General features: G+C 35.7%; 2 protein-coding genes and 1 non-coding gene across 3 annotated transcripts; all 3 read right to left on the bottom strand.

Moving 5' to 3' along the window:
- Positions 1-511: 511 nt before the first annotated feature.
- Olfr915 (olfactory receptor 915) lies at positions 512-1,444 on the bottom strand. The gene has a single exon (NR_160723.1). It is a non-coding gene; the product is annotated as an olfactory receptor 915, transcript variant 1, non-coding (transcript).
- Positions 1,445-11,379: 9,935 nt separating this feature from the next.
- On the bottom strand, positions 11,380-12,312 carry Olfr916 (olfactory receptor 916). Its single transcript, NM_146784.1, has one exon. The coding sequence runs from the start codon at positions 12,310-12,312 to the stop codon at positions 11,380-11,382; it is 933 nt and encodes a 310-aa protein (NP_666995.1).
- Positions 12,313-18,834: 6,522 nt separating this feature from the next.
- Positions 18,835-19,764, bottom strand: Olfr917 (olfactory receptor 917). Its single transcript, NM_001011864.1, has one exon. It carries the CDS (start codon positions 19,762-19,764, stop codon positions 18,835-18,837), a length of 930 nt encoding a protein of 309 aa, NP_001011864.1.
- Positions 19,765-21,004: the final 1,240 nt, after the last annotated feature.

A 21,004-nucleotide genomic window follows, 5' to 3' on the forward strand; every position in this document is an offset into this window, starting at 1 on the left:
AGATAATTCATTCATAGTACTTTAATACATAAGTAGGCAACTTGCATTTACTCTGGAACTTTCCATTTCAGCTTTGTAAAGAAAATATCTTCCAATAAAGGAAGGAATAACCAGAATAGAAATATCTTGTAAATGCATGCTTCTAAAAGCTGGTATAGTTGAATCCCTCTACTTCCTGGACACATTAAGTGACATGGTTATCACATATTAATCTTTCTTCACAGGAGGAAATGGTGAAAATTATTCTACTTCAAACACCTAAACTTTCTCCATTAGAATTGTTAATTTACATGTAAACGAACAAGAGAAATTATTTATGGCAATGGTAAGGAAAAAAGTCATTATCTATAAAAAATCAGAAATAAATTATTGAAATGAGATTCAAATTTATTTCTCCCTACAAATAAACAAGCAAACAAACAAAAAAGATATTATAACGGCCACACAAATGGAACTAATAAAACTGACATTCCAAGCCCAGTAACTACATGAGAAAGGACACTCACTCAGATCAGCACTTTCTCTTACTCAGGGTCTTTATCAAGGCAATTTTAACATCTTTGTTCCTCAAGCTGTAGATTAAGGGATTCAGTAGAGGAACTGTATTGGTATAAAAGACAGACGAGACTTTACTTTCATTCATTGACTCAGCAGAAGATGGTTTGAGATACATAAATGCACCTGATCCAAAGAACAGAGAAACTGCAATTATGTGGGAACTGCAGGTGCTGAAGGCTTTGGACCTGCCCTCCTTGGAGCTGATACGAAAAATACTTGAGATGATAAAACCATAAGAGATAAAGATGGTGATGGTGGGCACAATAATGTTGATGCCTATTACAACAAAAACCTCCAGCTCGTTGACATAGATGCTGGTGCAGGAGAGCTGAAGCAAAGGGAGGATGTCACAGAAGTAGTGATTGATGGTGTTTGCATCACAGAAGGTCAGTCTCAGCATGCATCCCGTGTGAGCCATGGCACTAGAAAATGCCATTATATATGAGCCAAGTATGAGGTTCAAACATAATTTAGGAGACATGACAATATTGTACAAGAGTGGATTACATATGGCCACATAGCGATCATAGGCCATTACAGTCAACACATAATATTCAGAAATGCAGAAAAAACTAAAAAAGAAAAGTTGGGTCATGCATCCTCTATAGGAAATAATGTTCTTCTCTGATATAAAGCTCATTAGCATTTTTGGTGTGAACACAGAAGAGTATCAGAAGTCAACTAGTGACAAGTTAAAGAGGAAAAAGTACATTGGGGTATGAAGGTGAGAATTCAGTACAATTAAGGTAATCAAACTCAGATTTCCCAATACAGTGAGAACATACATCACTAGAAAGAGGACGAAAAGAGGGCATTGGAGATCAGGGTCCTTGGTTAATCCCACCAGAATGAACTCAGTCACTGAAGAGCCATTTTCCGAACCCATTCTTCTTTAAAGGAATCTGTGAGCACAGGTCAAGTGAAATTAGGTTAGAATAAAATACAACCATTCCCACAACAGTCTTTCAAACATATAGAGTATCACCAACATAACTTTTTCCTTTAATTATGATTATGATGTTTCTTTCATCTGAATTCTTTTTACCTTCTCTTTCTCTGTCTCTCTCTGCCTCCCTCAGTCTCTCTCTCTCTCTCTCTCTCTCTCTCTCTCTCTCTCTCTCTCTCTCTCTCTCTCTCTCTCTCTCTCTGACACATACATACACACACACACACACACACACACACACACATCAACACACAGTATTATTTCATATCTATTTTGATCATATTTACCCTCTCTTTTTCTGCCTATCCTACTTCCTATCTTTTTTATTCTTAATCATGCTCTTTTGTGTCCGTCAAAAATTATTTGAAGTATATTCTTCTGCTGGAGGATAGTTGGCTTACCAGGAGCTACACTCTTAAAAACAGATTGACTCTTCTACCAGCAGCTTAAGATTGTAAATAGCTCTTAGCTAAGGGTGGGCTTCTTGACTCACTTCTTCTGTGCTTGGATTTTATCTGGCTTGGGTGTGCAGAGATCTTGTGCTTTCTGTCAGAGTTATTCTGAGTTTGTTTGTGCAAATGCCCTCCCTGCTTTGTTCCGAAGACACTTTTTCCATATATTCATCTATCCTCTGGCTCTTGTACTATTTCTGCCCTCAATTATCAACAAGATAAGTAACTAAATACACTATCACATTCATTCCATAGATGTCTGTCAGTACTTCTCTGTGAAAACATACAGTATCCAAAGACAAGAAAGGAGAAAGCAGAGCCAAGATACAACCAGTTTCTACCATTGGTTTTCCTAATCTTGAGTCTCCCCTCATTGATGAGTTTGGAGGTATATACCTTCAGAATGTGTGTTGGTCTCTTACACAGGTTAGACTTTGAGAAAAGGATATTGTTCTAAAGCATAAGGAATACTTTTAGAATATTTTACTTTCTTCCATGAGGTAGAAAATAATCATGAATGAAGACTAGTGTAGTTCTGTCCAAAAAGAAGGATGTCCTTAAAACTTCTACCTATTCTAATATCCTAAATGTCTTTGAACAGTCTCTGTGTCCCACTTTGAGCATATTCTTATATCCATTTCACTTGAGTCTCAGTACTGCACAGTATAGAAAATAGTGACTGACATATCTTAGTTCTTTGTACTTTAGTCTCAAAGCAAGATAGTAATGGAAATTGAATTCAGAACTTCTTAATTATTAAGTTAAAAAAAAAACAAACTTATTTGGCCCTGGAAGAAAAATTTCATCCTAGAGACATTTCTGACATACTCAATATATCTAAACTAAATCTAATAGCTTATCATAAGTTATGATCATCTCTAGTAGCAGAGAAAAATTATTTTCATATTTACCTTTGATATTTCAGAGCATCAATGTGATATTACTGTTATCATGCACTCACTTATAAGCCGAGTAGCTAATAAATCACACTCCCCTAGGGAATAGTTTCTAGGTATAATAGGGAGATAAATGGTTTTATAGCTACAACTTGGACCTTAATATGTCATCATTTCCTTAGGGGATTGATGTTTTACTCAAGGTTTCCTTCACTTGAGGGATTGAACATTCTCTAGGGAGAATGAAAAAATAAATCACTTTTAATTCAGCAACATGATGGATCCATAAGCCACAATTATGTACTCATCATCTGAGAGTAGTCTGAAAATTAGTCGTGGGGTTCTTACATCCTGGTCTTCCATGAAACTGGCCACACTGCATCTGGTAAGGAAAAAGAAGCTACCTTCTTACCATTTACTATTACTGGCATAGCAACACAAAATTAGGATGAACACCCTGGTAAAGTAATGAACACAAATACATACAATCTATGCCACATCTTGTTCATGAGTCATCTATAAGATTAGTTTCTATCTGCCCCGTCCTTTTTTTTTTTTTTTTTCAGGAAAACTCAGTATATAGTCTAAACACCAAATGCAAGTGGAAAAAGATGGAGGCTGAGCCTGGCATAGTTAATACTCTCAGCTCAATACAGAAGTGAAAATTGAAAAATCTCAAACTTCTCCCCAGTTTCTCCTTATAGGGGTAAGATGTGCATGGTACTTCCAATGCCATATATTTTCTGTGGATTAACCAGATCTTTGGCTACTATCTAGGATTCTGGGATATAGTGAAGTATTGATAGGAAGTAAAATGCAGTGACCTGGTTTTCAATTCTAGTCAGAATAGATCCAGAGATGTGGACTGGTGATCATCACAGCTCTTACAGTTAATGTGTCAAATGCATTAGATATGAAAACTCCTAGACATACCATCTCATAGCATCTCCCCATTGCAAAAAGAAGTATGTGATATATCATGATGTAACTTATTTGGATACTACTATGCAGGTGGTTTCTTTCTCTGTATTCAGCACACTGGCTGTGTCTGTCATATTCAGAATGCCTGGCAGCCACCTGAAACAAACAAACAAACAAAAAACCCCAACGTATAACAAACAAACAAACAAACAAAAAACAGTGAATGCTCTATTCAAGCATATAAAACACGATTAATTTTTCAAATCCTTCCCTCAAGGTGAAGAGAATCAGACATCAAAATTCATTTTATAAATCCAACATTATTAAAATCAAACAACAACAGCAAAACCAGCAACAACAACAGCTACATAAAATTACCATGAAAATCTTATATGTTTTTCATTAACTCAGTCAAGCATGTATAACTTAATTTGGGCATTGCTGTCTTAACAATATTGTTTTCTAACTTATGAATGAGGATGTATTTCCTTATATCTATATCTTATTATCTTCTGTCAAAAAAGTTTGGTAGATTTTCTTATGCAAAATTTTATGCTTTTTTGTGATGCATGATATATATGCATATTTTCTTAATTTCCTTTTCATATTATTCATTGTTAATATATGAACTTGTAATTGATTCATATTCCGACTTTTATAGTTTTTTAATTATTCACAAATTAAAATATTTTTGGCAACAAATCGACTATATTGACCCATCATATTGTTTTCTTAATTTTATTTTTACTAAAAATAGCTTCTTCTCTAATAAAATGCATCTGACCACAGTTTCTCCTTCCTCCAGTGCTTCAGCTTTCTGCACCTGCCTCTCCTTGAGATTCACTCCCTTTGTGTTTTCTTGTCAGAAAAGAGTAGACCTCCAAGAGATGACAGCCAAATGGGACAAACTAGGATACATCAAGAGAAGGCAAAGTACCCCATACCAGTGCTGGACAAGGCAACACAATAGGAGAAAAATCCCAAAAGCAGGCAAAAGAGTCAAATACAGCCATGCTCCCACTATTAGGAGTTCTACAGTAAACATCAAACTGAAACATTTAATCAGAGAACCTGCTACATATCCTTGCAGACTCCAGGGTTGTTGCTTCAGTCTCTGTGAGCCCATATGAGCCCTGCATACTTGATTTGGTGGCTCAAGTACTGTGATTTCATGCTATCCTCTATCCCCTCTGACTTCTACAATCTTTCTTCCACCTATTCTGTGGAGTCACCCATCTCTGAGGGGAAGCACCTAATTTAGTGTCGCATTCTCTTTTAGTTTTCTTAATGCTCTAGGTAAGACTTCAAATACTAGTGGACAGCTTTGCCTTGCTCCTAGTTTTACTGGAATTATTTTGAGTTTATCTCCATTTAATTTGATGTTGGCTGTAGGCTGACTGTAAATTATTGATTTTATTAAATTTAGGTATGTCTTTTATATTTCTACTTTCTCCAGAACTTTTTTATTAAAGGATACTGAATTTTGTCAAATGCCTCTTTTGCATCTAATGAGATGATCATGTTTGTTTGTTTTTCAGTTTGTATAAATGGTGGATTACACTTACTGATTTTTTTGTTTGTTTGTTTGTTTGTTTCATACTGAATTATACCTGCATCTCTGGAATGAAGCCTACTTGGTTGCAAGTATTTTATTGAGTATTTTGCATCTAATTTGATAAGAAAAATCGGTCTGTAGTTATTTTTCCTTGTTGAGTCTTTAGATACTTTGTTTATCAATATAACTGTGACCTTATAAAATGAATTAGGTAATGTTTTCTGTTTGCATTTTGTCGAATAATTTGAAGAATATTGGCACTAACTCTTCTTTGAAAGTGTGGTAGAATTTTGTGTTAAAACCATCTAGCCCTGGGCTTTCTTTGGTTGGAAGATTTTTTTTTTTATTGACTGCTTTTATTTCACTAATATTTATAGTTCAATTTAAATAATTTATCTGATTTTGATTTGGTGTTGGTAAGTGTTCCCTATTGAGAAAATTATCCACTTCTCTTAGATTTCCCAACTTAGTAAAATATGTTCTTAAAATTCTCTGGATTTCCTTAGTATTGTTTTTTATGTCACCATTCCTATTTCTTGTTTTAATAGTTTGAATATTCTCTTTTATGTGTCTTAATTTGAATCAGGGTTTGTTTAACTTTTTGGTTTTCTCCAAGAAGCAACTCTCTGATTTACTGATTTTTCTTGTATGGTTCTTTTATTTATTTCAACCCTTAATTTGAGTATTTCTTGTTGACTACTCCACTTGAGCATGCTTACTTCTTTTTGTTCTAGAGCTTCCAGGTGTGCTGTTAAGTTGCTAATATGAGGGTTCTCCAATTTGTTGTTGTTGTTGTTGCTGTTATCTAGGAATTTAGTGCTGTAGAATTTCCTTTTAGCGCTGCTTTCATTGTGTCCCATAAGTTTGCCTATGTTGTGATTCATTTTCAAAGAATTTTAGAATGTCTTTCACTTATTTGTTTATGTCTTTACCAATTTTTCTTTTAGAAGAGACTCATTCAGTGCTCATGAGTTTATAAAAATTGTGTTGTTTCTGTAGTTGATATACAGCTTTAATCCATGGTGCTGTGATAGGATGATGACTGGTATTATTTTTTTGTCTATTAAGACTTGCTTAGTGTCTAGGTAAATTGTTAATTGTATGAAGCGTTTGGTGAAGTACTGAAAAAAAGGTGTGTTCTTTTTTGATATTTGTTTGTTTGTTTATGTATGTATGTATTTATTTATTTATTTATTACATTCCAGGTTTTATCCCTGACTCCCTGTCTACCCTCCAACTGTTCCTCACCCTATAGCTCCTCCCCACACCCCTGTTTCTACAAAGCTGTGTCCACCCCCCACTTCTCACCTAACAAGACCTCTAAACTCCTTGGGCAAAAGATGTGTTCTTTTGTGTTTGCGTAGGTGGAGTATTTTGGAAATTTCTATTAGGTTCATTTACTTTATAATGCCAGTTAGCTCCAACATCTCTTTGTTTAGTTTTTGTCTGGATGATGTGACAATTGGTTAGATGGGGTATGGAAGTTTGTCCACTATGAATATTTGAGGGTCAATTTGTAATTTAAAGTGTAGTAGTGTTTCTTTTGCCAAGATGGGTGGCCTTGTTCTTTTGGTCATATATGTTAAGACTGAAATGTCATCTTGGTAAATTTTTTCTTTGATAAATATGTAGTGTCTTTTCACATCATTTTTTATTAAGTTTGATTTGTAATATATTTTTGTCAGATATTAAACTAGCTATACCAACTTGCCCTGTGTGTCTATTTACTTGAAATATCTTTTTGCATCCTTTACTCCAAGGTAATGTTTAATGTGGATGTTGAGACGTATATATTGTCTCTTTCCTCCCAGTGATCTACCCATCCCTATATACCCCACCCATCCACTCCTTTGTTTCTCTTAGACAAAAGGCCCGCCTCAATATATATTAACCAGTTGTTGCATGTCACATTGCTGAAGGACTAGATACCTCCTTTTCTTTTTTTTATTAGATATTTTCTTCATTTAAATTTCAAATGCTATTCTGAAAGTCCCCTATACCCTCCCCCGGCCCTGCTCCCCAACCCAGATACCTCCTTTTCTATTAAGGCTGGACTTCTCTCCTACTGGTTTGGCTTGTCCCACTATTAGGAGTCCCAAAAGAAGATCAAGTTACATATATGCAGAGGGCTGAGCTTAGTTCTACAAAAGATCCCTAGTTGTTGGTTCAATCTCTATGTGTCCCTGGTTAGTTGATTCTGTGCATTTTCTTGTGATGTCCATGAACCTTCTGGTTTCTACAATGCTTCCCTGTGCCCTACCCCCAGCCTTGAGCAGGCTGGCTCAGACCTGGTTTTCCACAGTTGCTAGCTCACCTAGGGTGGAGTCTTCCAACCTAGGTAAAGTCTTTTGTCTACAAAAGCCACATCTGCAGCTTCCTTTAAGTAGTTACCTGCTAAGCAGCTGAGCTTGTTTTTCTGACAGATCTTGACAAAGTGTGGGATGGGTTCCCCCACCTTCATAAGCTCAGACTCATAAGTAAACACTGGGTCTTGATCAGACAACTGTCTTGGCTTGGTATTTCTCTTGCTGCCTTTCCCATCCAACCCCATCTTTCCTTTCAGGAACCCAGTAACCCATGGCTGCTGGCAGCTATGCTTCCCACTTTCTTTTATGAGATTCCCCCAGCTCCACCTAATCTTTGGGATAGGTTTCTGCATCTGTTTCCATCAGTTGTTAGATGAATCCACCCTGATGATATTTAGGCTAGTCTCTAATCTATGAATATAGTAAACTATCATTATGAATAATTTTATTGACTTTTTTGCCATTTATTTTTGGTTCTGTCTTAGGTTTGTAGGCTGTCCACGTTCTTGTTTCTGATCCTTCAGGTAATAGTAGAGGTTGGTTCCCTCTCATGGTCTCCAGTCATTGATTGGCTACTTACACAATTTCTGTGCCACTTTTATCTTGGCATATCATGGTGGACAAGGCAAATTGTAGGTAGAAGGTTTTGTGGATAGCTTGGTGTCTCAGTAGTTCTACCAGAACTTTTGTCTGGTTACAGGAAATGTGTAATTCATGTTCTCTATCACCCATCACTTGGAGTCTTAGCTATGGTCATCTTTATAGATTCCTGGAAGATTCTATTTTCCTCAGTTTCTATCTCAACCCAGAGATGCTTCCTACCCCCATTCCAGTTGCATTCCCCAGTACTCTCTCCCTCCATCCTCCCCACACCTGATATTGATTGTGTTCTTATGCTGTCATTTAAGCATATGGTTCAGGGTGATTACAGGTCTAAGTGCCGAATTATGGATATGTTGTAGTTGAGTTTGTGTACTTTTGTTTTCTTTCTTTTTTCTTTTTGGATTTTCGGAGAGTGTGTTAGCTAAGTGCCATCAACTTTAATGTCCTGCTTAAATGATAAATTCATAGGTAGAATGCTTACTGGCATTGGAGGAAGAGAGAGGGGAGTCTAGGGAGAGATTATCTAAGGGATCAATGGGATGTAAAGGAGATGAAAGCCTGTAACTGGTATTCTCTGGCAGTGCTAAGGATGGGTCTGGGGTTACTAATAGAATGGGTGCATTAATTATAATTTTATTGCTCTTAGGAGACACCAAGACCAAGGCAACTGCCACAAAAGACAACATTTAATTGGGGCTGACTTACAGTTTCAGAAGTTCAGTCCATTATCTTTGTGGTGAGAAGCTTGACATCCTTCAAGCAGACATGGTACAGGAAGAACCAAGAGTTCTATATCTTGATCCAAAGGCATCCAGAAGGAGAGATTATCTTCTGCAGGCACCAAGCATGAGGGTCTCTTCCCTGCTGGGCAGAGATTGAGCACAGGAACCTTCCAAACATTTCTACACATTTCTGCCAAGGAAGCTGCACCTATTCCAACAAGGCTACGCCTCTTAATCGTGCAAAATTCCATGGGCCAAGCATATTCAAACAAACACCATGAATAAGATCTGCAGGCAGCCTGTCAGGTCTTGTGACAGGTGTGGTTTATGGTAGAGCAATGAATGTCTGCTGACATATATATATATATATATATATATATATATGTTTCTATTTGTTATAAATTTTTTGTTTGATTCATTAGAACTTTAGACACAGGTTTATTGCCTCTTTACAGTGAAATCAATGCTAATTTAGTAATAGTTGTTGGTTTTTCTTGCCCAATGACTATGCTGAGAACTTACAGTTCTATCTTGAATAGAAATTATAAAAGAATCGTCAATGCCATGTTTATGCCAGAGCTAGTGTTGAATGAGCTCTTTCCTTGGTCCCTATTTTATGTAATTTTCTTAGTCTTAATATTTTGATTTTTTTAGTATGCCATTTTCAGAATTAGTACTGTTCATTTACAGCACACTTTATTCATCACATTGAAAGATACGTTTAATCAATTAATCATTTATTATTAAACCTTGTCACAATTTTACAATAACCCGTCATAGAAATATAAACCCTATACTGAGTTTATATAGACAAGACTAAACACAAAATATTTATACTTGCTCCGTGTGTGTGTGTGTGTGTTTATAAGTGTGTGGTATACTTATTTATGAGTATTTGTGGTATATATACTTGGTGCGTGTGTGTGTGTGTGCGTGTGTGTGTGTGTACTCTGGCACATGTACATCCATATTCATAAAAGAGGTCATAGAAAGAAGCTTCCATTTTCTGCCCTTCAATGTCTGAAAGCCTTCTTCTTAACTGACGTTTCAATGACTTTAAGATATTTATTCCTTGGACTGGCTGTCCTCATGCTCCTTGAACAAAATAAATATAGACTGTTTTCATTTCCCAATAAACAATCTTCATTACTCAAAACATTACTCATGTGCAGTCATTGTTGGTGTGAAGTATAATGTGAGATTAATAAAACAAGAAAAATATTTGCAATGCTCTGCAGAAGAAAGTTAAAATTTATATAGAAATATGATTTTTAGAATACCTTCAATGATTCTTTGAAGAAAAGGGCTCTTATTTATTCACTATCTGTCTCCTTGGCTGCTAGTCTAATGACTTTTTGGGCTCTCTTTCTATCCCAGATCTCTTTTCTTGAAGTACTCGACCCTCAAAACATTCAGATTATTCCATTTTTAATTTTGTAGAAGAATTCAACCCCCTGTTTAAAAAAAAAAAAAAGAAACAACATTCCAAAATAAAGAAACCACGTCTACAACCTGAGACATGTGTCCTTCACAGACAAATGATAATAAGGTTTCAAAGATCAAACCTTCATATTTCCTAAACAATACAAATACAAACATACAAGATGGTATGTGCATTAATGGCATGATTGAAACTTGTAGAAATTACAAAATTATAAAGTTTTTAATTCATAATAAATAATAAATAATTCATATCTGTCACATTGACAGTTGAATAAATATGTTGGTTTACAGTAGAAGATGTAAAAACAGATCAGAAATCAGATACTCAAATTACATATTCAAAAAAAACATTCAAAATGTGAAACTCACATACACTAGAAACTGGTATCCTAGCTTTATTTCATTTAATCTTTTAAAGAACTATTCAAAATTATAAAGGGAATAAAGATAAGTTTGCAGTGAATGGACAGAAATATGTAAATTGTTTCAGTCACATTATTTTTAAATAAGAAACAATAGAAAATTGTAGAAGTGACAAAGAAAGAAGAAAAAAAACTCTGGACAATATAAGGTCAAACCCAGAAGATTCTATTTATGTTACAAAAAACCATACTAGGCTATATAATTATAACAAGTATTTCTGACTATTCAAAACTGGAACTAAGTAGAATTTTTTCTCTTCTTTTTTTTATTTTATTTTATTTATTTATTTATTTTGTTTTTTTCAAGACAGGGTTTCTCTTTGTAGCCCTGGCTGCCCTGTAACTCACTCTGTACAACAGCCTGGCCTCAAACACAGAAATCTGCCTGCCTCTGCCTCCCAAGTGCTGGGATTAAAGGCATGTACCATCACTGTCCCGCTCTAAATAGAATATTTGCTGGAAAAAATCTAGGTAAAATCTTGCACTAAAATATTGCTGATAAATAGTAAATATCTTTCTGCCCAAACTAAGATGCATAAAGTCAACACCATACAGTTAAATGTTCCTCTTGCTCAGGGTTTTCCTCAGAGCCACTTTTATGTCTTTGTTCCTCAAGCTGTAGAGTAGAGGATTCATCATGGGAATCACATTAGTATAAAAGACAGAAGAGATTTTTCCTTCATCCATAGACTCAGCTGAGGATGGTTGGAAATACATAAATGCACCTGAACCAAAGAACAGAAAAGCAGCAATGATGTGTGAGCTACAGGTGCTGAAAGCTTTGGACCTGCCTTCAGAAGAATGGATGTGAAAGATGCTGGAGAGAATAAAACCATAGGAAATAAATATAGTTGAAATGGGAACAATGATATTGATGCTAGAAGCAACAAAAACTACAAGCTTGTTGATATATGTGGTTGTACAGGAAAGTTGGAGCAAAGGTGGAATATCACAGAAGTAGTGGTTGATTTTGTTGGCATCACAGAAGTTCAGTCTCATTATGCAAACAGTGTGAGCCACAGACTCAGAAAATGCAATAAAGTAGGAAACAAGCATTAGGTTCAAACATAATTTAGAGGACATGACAAGATTATACAGCAGTGGTTTACAAATGGCCACATAGCGATCATAGGCCATTGAAGTCAACACATAACACTCAGAAATAACAAAAAAACAAAAGAAATAAAGTTGGCTCATACATTCCATGTAAGAAATTGTATTCTTCCTTGTTATAAAGTTCATCAACATTTGTGGAGTGAACACAGAAGAATAGCAGAAGTCTACAAAGGACAAGTTAAAGAGGAAAAAGTACATAGGGGTGTGAAGGTGAGAATTCAACACAGTTAATATTATCAAAGATAAATTCCCCAATGCAGTGACTAGGTACATTGCCAGAAATATAAAGAACAAGGGTATTTGTAGATAAGGCTTGTCAGTTAATCCCACCAGAATGAATTCAGTCACCAAAGAAATATTTACTGAGTCCATTCTTCTCTGAGAGAATCTGTAGACACAGAAAATAGAGCTATGTTAGAGGATAATCCACACTCCATGCTGGATCCTTCTCCCCTGTGAAATGTATGTTGCTAGTGTTCTTCTAGCCATAACTAGGTGTACAGAATCAGCTGGCAAGCATTCAAAGGTGTTCAAATTTTAGTATTATTTATAAAGCATGACAAAATAAAGAAGTCTGCACTAAAAAGATTTAGTCTTATACTACCTCCTGTCTTCCTTCAGTACAGCCCTCCCAAAACAATGAAAATAGGAAGTAGATACCTTGAATGTATATTGTTGTTTGCTAGTACAGATTCATGTTTGCTGTAGTATGATTGAAAACCATATCCTTAATCTAAAACTAAAAGAAAAAGAGTGGATCATGGAAAGAATGTCTTCTGGCACCATATAACAGAATTATGAATCTGCAAGGTTTGAGATCTGACCATGTGTCTTAGTCAGGGTTTCTATTCCTGCACAAACATCATGACCAAGAAGCAAGTTGGGGAGGAAAGGGTTTATTCGGCTTACAATTTCATGCTGCTGTTCATCATCAAAGGAAGTCAAGACTGGAACTCAAACAGGTCAGGGAGCAGGAGCTGATGCAGAGGTCCTGGAGGGATGTTCTTTACTGGCTTGCTTCACCTGGCTTGCTCAGCCTGCTCTCTTATAGAACCCAAGAATACCAGCCCAGAGATGGTCCCACCCACAAGGGGCCTTTCCCCCTTGATCACTAATTGAGAAAATGCCTTACAGTTGGATCTCATGGAGGCATTTCCTCAACTGAAGCTCCTTTCTCTGTGATAACTCCAGGTGTGTCAAGTTGACACAAAACTAGCCAGTACACCATGCAAAAGAACTTCATCAGAGAAACTGTAATTTGAGTTGGAAGCAACACCTCTTAATATGCTTTGATCCTACTGTAGGCTCTCTTCTTAAGAACATTTCAGTTTAGTCTCATTTTGTACAGAAAAGGAAATAAGCTCCCTGAATTCCTTCAAACATTAAGAGATACTTTGGATTGATGAGTTGGAAGGGCACCAGAGTTGTTTGAGGAAACAAAATTATAATCACAATTCATTAAATGAAAAATGTACATTTTCAAAAAATAAAAAACAAATATTCATTGAAAAAGAAAAGAGAAGAGAGAGAAAGGGATGAGAGAGAGAGAGAAAGAGGAGAGAGAGGAGAGAGAGGGAAAGAGAGAAAGAGAGAGCTGTTAGTATACCTGTAAATCAGAAAATCATAATTTTCATTCCAAACATTTGAGGTCTCTAAATTTCCCATTTATCCATATTTGTCTGCATACATATTTCAAATTCAAAGATTCAGATCCATTGTTTCAAGGAAGATGTGCACAAGACTTAATTTTTCTTGACTAATTTCTGAATTGTAGAGCATTATTTGTGATTAAGGCTTTGAATCTTTCCTGGAAGAAGAGAAAAGGGTCATTATATCGTGGCATGTGTGTGCCTATAAGCAGTGTTAAGAGATTATCTAGGGTTTTCTCAGATGAGAACATTTATATTGAAGAAGCAGCTGAGGAAATTCTATTGTAACCTGGATTTTGATCCTTATTTCCTGAGGGACCCACAATTATACTTTGCAATCACTCTAGAGAAGCCACATCCCTTGTGTAGAAAGTAGAACAATATGAACTAGCCAGTACCTTCAGAGCTCATGTCTCTAGCTGCATATGTAGCAGAAGATGTCCAAGTCTGCCATCATTGGGAAGAGAGGACCCTAGGTCTTGCAAACTTTATATGCCCCAGTACAGGGCAATGCCAGGGTCAAGAAGTGGGAGTGGGTGGGTAGGGGAGCAGGGCAGGGGGAGGGTATAGAGAACTTTTGGGATAGCATTTGAAATGTAAATAAAGACACTATCTAATTAAAAAAAAAGGAAAAAAGAAAAACGAAAGAAAGAAAGACTCTTGCCTCCCTAGTTATCCTAAGTTCCAATGGGAATTCCTAGTTTGTGATTCTTCCTCCCTTGTTTCCTCATATTAGTGAATTGCCCAAGGTCTTGCTACTGACTTATAAAATACCATGTATTTCAACTCTTATTTGAAAGTTACCTACAGTTTCCTGCTATCAAAAATACTTTAGATATTATGTAAAAATTGTTTCTGGTAATGGAAAGATGGACATCTTCAAAGAACTGAACCCCACATAGAAAGTTGAAGAAAACTGAAAAACCCTGGCAGTATTACAAATATTCTTTTTTATCTCAGTGATCAGTCATGTACTCATGCAAAACATAACTTTATATGGACAAAGAAGTTGTTTTTAATCTAATACACACACACACACACACACACACATATATATATATATATATATATATATATATATATGTATATATATATACACACACACACACACACACATATATATATATATATGGAACCAACACATAAGCAAATAGAAGCTCTGAATGTTAGAGAGAGCAAGAGCTTGTGTGAATTGGAAAGGTTGGAGACTAGAAAAGGCAAGTGGAAAGTTCTATAATTATATTTTAATTAAAAATTAAAAAGATTAAAATAAATAAGTAAAAACTCTAAACAGTTTGAAGAAAATAAAATAGAACACAATTAGATCATCTTCCCAGTTCCCCTTTCTTACCCTAAGCGCTCCCATACTCACCAAGTAATTAATGGACTCCCTTTCTATTATTTTTACTGCTGCACACACACACACACACACACACACTCAAATGTATGTACACAAATATGTAAATAAATCAAGTTAAGGTAATAACCATGGTTTTTTTCAGTTGTTAAGTTCTATATCCATAATGCATTAGATATATGATATATACATATGATATATACATATCATATATGATATATGATAATAATGTAGGTGACAAAGAGGGTCTATAAACATTGTAGTACAGAGATCAAATGAGATGCTACAAGGTATAATGTAAATATGTTTAATGAGCCAGAGGCTTTATACAGTAGTCTTCCTATGTCTCATGTTACTATTTATGATAAATATATGCAATGCCAAATTTGAAGAGAGATAATCTTGACCTGAATTTATGTATTTAGTAGTATACATAAAATATTCATATACAAAATCTTCAAACATTTTCATTAAGTGTAATTATTAATATTATTCAAAATAAGCCTTTCAATATTTTATTTATTTATTTTCATTTAATCTTTTTTACACTCCAGATTTTATTCCCCTCCCTGTCCACTCTCTGACTGTTCCACATCTAGTATCTCCTCCCCACTTCCATTCTCCACGAGCATGTCCCCACTTCCCCCACTTCCATCCCACCAGACCTCCTCACACCCTGGAGTCTCCAGTAACTTGAGGGTTAGGTGCATCTTCTCTGACTGAGCCCATATCCTGCAGTCTTCTGCTGTACATGTGTTAGGGGCTTTATATCAGCTGGTATATGCTGCCTAGTTGGTGATCCAGTGTTTGAGAGATCTTGGGCATCCAGGTTAATTGAAACTGTTGGTACTCCTACAGGGTCAACCTACTCATCAATTTCTTCCAGCTTTACCCTAATTCGACCACAGGGGCCAGCAATGTCTGTCCATTAGTTGGGTGTAAATACCTGCATCTGACTCTTTCAGCTGCTTCTTGGGTCTTTCAGAGGGCAGTCATGATAATCTTTTTGTAAGCACTTCAAAGCCTCAGTAATAGTGTCAGGCCTTGGGACCTCCCCTCGAGCTGAATCCCACTTAGGGCTGTCTCTCTACCTCCTTTTCCTCAGGCTCTTCTCCTTTTTTTTTTTTTTTTAAATCCCTGTAGTTCATCCAGAAAGGAACAATTATGAGTCAAAGTTTTTGACTGTGGAATGGCAACCCCATCCCTCATTTGATGCCCTGTCTTTCTACTGGAGTTGCTCTACAACTTCCCTCTCCCCACTATAGGGCATTTCATCTAAGGTCTCTCCCTTAAAATTCTGGGAGTGTCTCACCTCCAAGGTCTCTGGTATATTCTAGAGGGTGCCCCTACCTCCTATGCCGCTGAGGTTGCCTTTTTCCATTCTTTATGGTGGCCCTCAGGACTTTGATCCTGTTCCCTCCACTCAATACTTTATTATGTTCCCTCTTCCCCTTTCCCATCCAGTTCCTTCCCTCCTCCTGTGATTGCTTTCTTCTCCCTCCCACGTGGAATTGAGACATACTCACTTGGACTTTTCGACTTAAATGTGTACATTTTTATTAGGAATATTGCAGACAAAATATATACCTTGGAAACATATACAAACAGGATATATTTCAAATTTATGGAACTCAAATCATGCAAGAAAAGCACACTAATCATAACACAGAAGCTTTTCTTCTAAAGTGAAAGATATATTTTTGTCTTTGCAAATTCAGTAAAATTATGACACTTAAAATTGGCATTTCTACTGGAGGGTATTATGCATTACAATAATAAAATAGATTGGCAGGTCATTTGTCTTTTTTGAATCCTTCTTCAAGAAACTTTCTCATTTTCTCCTTTAATTTTGGATAAAACCTGCTCCCTGGCTATTTCCTGAACTCTTTGGCTTTAGTTCATCCATCTGAGACTAAATCGAAGTTAAGAGAGAGGATAAGGATACAACATATATGAAACTCCACTCGTTTTAAACAGTACCCAAATATGCCCCCATCAGCATACACAAATGAAGCATTTTAAATAGAAACTAAAGAGTCTGAAAATTTTATTACTTTAAAAGTACTATCTTCAAAAGGTTTCCCTTTCATCCAACCATTAATACACTTCAGGGAATGCTGATTTCTTTAAAGGATCTACCAAGTTCCAAAGATATGAACCCTTGCACTTACTTGAAATCCTGTATGACACTCTCCTAGAGTTGCAAATGTTATAGATCTTCCATGCAAACAATTGACAACTTCAACGTAAATTGATTTCTTTCAATTGAAAAGTATGAGCTATTTTAGAAAGGTGTAAACCACAGTAGCTATTAAACAACCCTTATTTGTTTTAGTACACAAAAATAATAGATTAAATTATCCAAATTGAAATAGCACCATTTTCATCGTTAACGATCCTCACGTAAAATTATAGAAGCCTATGGATTATTTGAGTACAATGGCAGCCAGGGCATTTTATTTAGTATAGATAGATACACAGAAAAATGGGTCAATAAATACACAAACAGTTAAATAGATATGAAATTCAGTTATATTAGAATCTTAATATGTGGTAACGATCAAAGTCAATGTTGACTTGTCCCCATGAATATCAATGTACATAGTCTTTCCAGTAAAGGTAAGGCAATATCTTCATCTTTTGGTACCTGCCAATACTGGTGAATTTTGCAACTATACTGTATAAGACAGGTCAGGTGTGGGGGACCTCCCGGGATGCTTAGTCAACAACTTTCACCATTCTCAGTGGGTGTGTACCTTACTTCCACCATTCTCAGTGGGTATGTACCTTACTAACACCATTCTCAGTGGGCATGTACCTTACTACCACCATTCTCAGTGAGTATGTACCTTACTACTAAAAAGTGCAAAAACCTATAAGATCTTTGGTTTGCCTTGACTTTTTCCTTAACACAGACAGAATGTGACATTGGACCATTGTTTCTTTAAGTTTTTTGTTTGTTTCCAATGAATATACTCCTGTCCTCTGTATAAATTACAAAGGCACATTCACTCTAAGAGTTTCAAAAGAAACTGCTTTACCAGCACATTATTCAGAAGGACAAATATGCGTGAATAGAATCTGAAATAAAGCTAGATGAAGTCAAAACACAATTTTAACATTTCTGAAATTATTATTCTGAGTAACATGTGTACTATTTAAGAATAATGTTAATGAAATCCTTGGCTGTTTTTCCTATTTTTATTTAGAAAATGAATATACTATTTGTCAAATGATGGAAAATGGTTCTTCAAATGATATAAATCTAGACTAGTGTTGCCTTTTTTCTATTATTTATGCAATTTCTTTTTGGTATTCGTAATATGTTTTTTTTAAATGAAATTTAAACATCTGTCCTCTTCAGTACATCCTCCACTGAAAAGCATCATATTTTCTTCAATTGCTAATGTGACACATATACAAGTCTCCAAGACTATCACATATATATTTTTTTTCACCTGCATGCAATCTATTTTATTTTTGGTCAGAATTTTCCTACTTAGAAGTAATTAAATTAGTATAAATTACACTCTTATCATAATATAAAGACAAGTGTGTAATGAGTGGGTAGAAATAGGTAAGTTGTTTCAGACAAATTATGTTATGTATTAAACAGAATAGAAAATTATGAAAGTGGCAAAGAATGGAGAAGGCAAAAACTTCAAGCATTTAAAACCCAAACATAGTAAAATCAAATTTTCTTTTTATGAAAGAAATAAAACAGGCTTCATAATTACAGCAATGGGTTCTGCTTGTTCAAAACTGAAAAAAATTAGAAAACTTTTTGGTTTTAAAAAAAAGAGTTAAATTAAATTCTTTCACTGAAATATTGCCCATAAATAGAAACAATCTCTGGGCTCAAAGAGGCACACAGACAACACTGGACAGTCAAAAGTTCCTTTTCCTCAGTGTTCTCCTCAGGGCAACTTTAATGTCTTTGTTCCTCAAGCTATAGAGTAGAGGATTTATCATGGGAATCACATTGGTATAAAAGACAGAAGAGATTTTTCCTTCATCCATAGACCCATCTGAGGAGGGTTTGAAATACCTGATTGCACCTGAGCCGAAGAACAGAAAAGCAGCAATGATGTGTGAGCTACAAGTGCTGAAAGCTTTGGACCTGCCTTCAGAAGAACTGATGCGAAAGATACTGGAGAGAATAAAACCATAGGAGACAAATATAGTTGAAGTAGGAATAATGATATTGATGCTCCCAACAACAAAAATTACAACCTCATTGACACGTGTGGTCGTACAGGAGAGCTGAAGCAAAGGGGGAATATCACAGAAGTAGTAGTTGATGGTGTTGGCATCACAGAAGGTCAGTCTAAGCATGCAAGCAGTGTGAGCTACAGACTCAGAAAATGCAATAAAGTAGGAAACAAGCATTAGGTTCAAGCATAATTTAGAGGACATGACAAGATTATACAACAGTGGTTTACAGATGGCCACATAGCGATCATAGGCCATTGAAGTCAACACATAACACTCAGAAATAACAAAAAAACAAGAGAAATAGAGTTGGGCCATACATTCCATGTAAGAAGTTGTATTCTTCCTTATGAAATTCATTAGCATTTGTGGAGTGAACACAGAAGAATAGCAAAGGTCTACAAAGGACAAGTTAAAGAGAAAAAAGTACATAGGGGTGTGAAGGTAAGAATTCAACACAGTTAATATTATCAAAGATAAATTTCCCAATGCAGTGACCAGGTACATTGCCAGAAACACAAAGAACAGGGGTATTTGAAGATAAGGCTTGTCAGTTAATCCCACCAGAATGAATTCAGCCACCAAAGAGACATTTACTGAGTCCATTTTTCTCTGAGAGAATCTGTGGACACAGAAAGTAGAGCTATGTTAGAAGACAATCCACACTCCATGCTGGATCCTTCTCCCCTGTGAAGTGTATGTTGGTAGTGTTTATTCTAGTCATGGCTATGTTTACAGAATCAGCTGGTGAGCGTTCAAAAAATTATCTTAAGTCTGATATCAAATTGTTCAAAATTTTAGTATTATTTATAAAATATGACAAAATAAAGGAGAAAACCTCACTAAAAAGATTCAGTCTTCCCCCACCTCCTGTCTTCTTTCACTAGAGCCTTCCCACAACAATGAAAATAGGAAGCAGCTACCTGGAACATATTTATTGTTTGCTACTGAACACTCACCTTGGCTGTAGTATGAATGAAAACTATATCCCTATTCTAAAACTAAAGAAAAAAAGTGAATCATAGAAAGAATGTCTCCTGCCGCCATATAACATAATTATTAATCTTGAAGTCTTGAATTCTGACTACATAGGATAACCTTATCAGAGACGTTGCAACTCCATTTTCACCCACCACCTCTTAAAATGCTTTTGTCCCACTGTAGGCTGTCTTCTGAAGAATATTTTACTTTAGCCTCATTTTGCACAGAAAAGGAAATAAGCTTGCTGATTTTTTTCATACATTAAGAAATACTTTGGATTGAGGAGTTGGCAGATTGGGAGGATCTCAGGGGAGTTGGGGAAGAGAAAATTATAATCATAATATGTTAAATGAAAAAATATATTTTCAACAAGATAAAAATAAAAGAAATATGCATTTAAAAAGAGAAAAAGCAAGATGTCTGGAGAGAGAGAGAGAGAGAGAGAGAGAGAGAGAGAGAGAGAGAGAGAGAGAGAATGTTATTATACCTGTAATTCAGAAAGTCACAATTTGCAGTCCAAACATTTGAGGTCTCTCACCTTTCTATTTATCCATATATGTCTGGATAAATATTTCAGATTCAGATACTCAGATCCTTCATTTCAAGGAAGAAAGAGATGCACAAAACCGAGTTTTCCTGGACCAGTTTTTGAATTATACAACATTATTTCTGATTGAGGCTTCTAATTTTTTCTGGAATAAGAGAAGAGGTGCCTTTAACTCTGAGATGCATGTTTTTATAAGCAGGGTTCAGAGATTGTCTAGGCTTTTCCTTAGAGGAGAGCATTTAGATTGGAGAAGTAGATGAGGAAATTCTATTGTAACCTGGGTCTTGATCCTTGTTTCCTGAGGGACCCACAATTATG

This window comes from Mus musculus, chromosome 9 (genome assembly GCF_000001635.26).
Source record: "Mus musculus strain C57BL/6J chromosome 9, GRCm38.p6 C57BL/6J".
Classification (NCBI taxonomy): domain Eukaryota; kingdom Metazoa; phylum Chordata; class Mammalia; order Rodentia; family Muridae; genus Mus; species Mus musculus.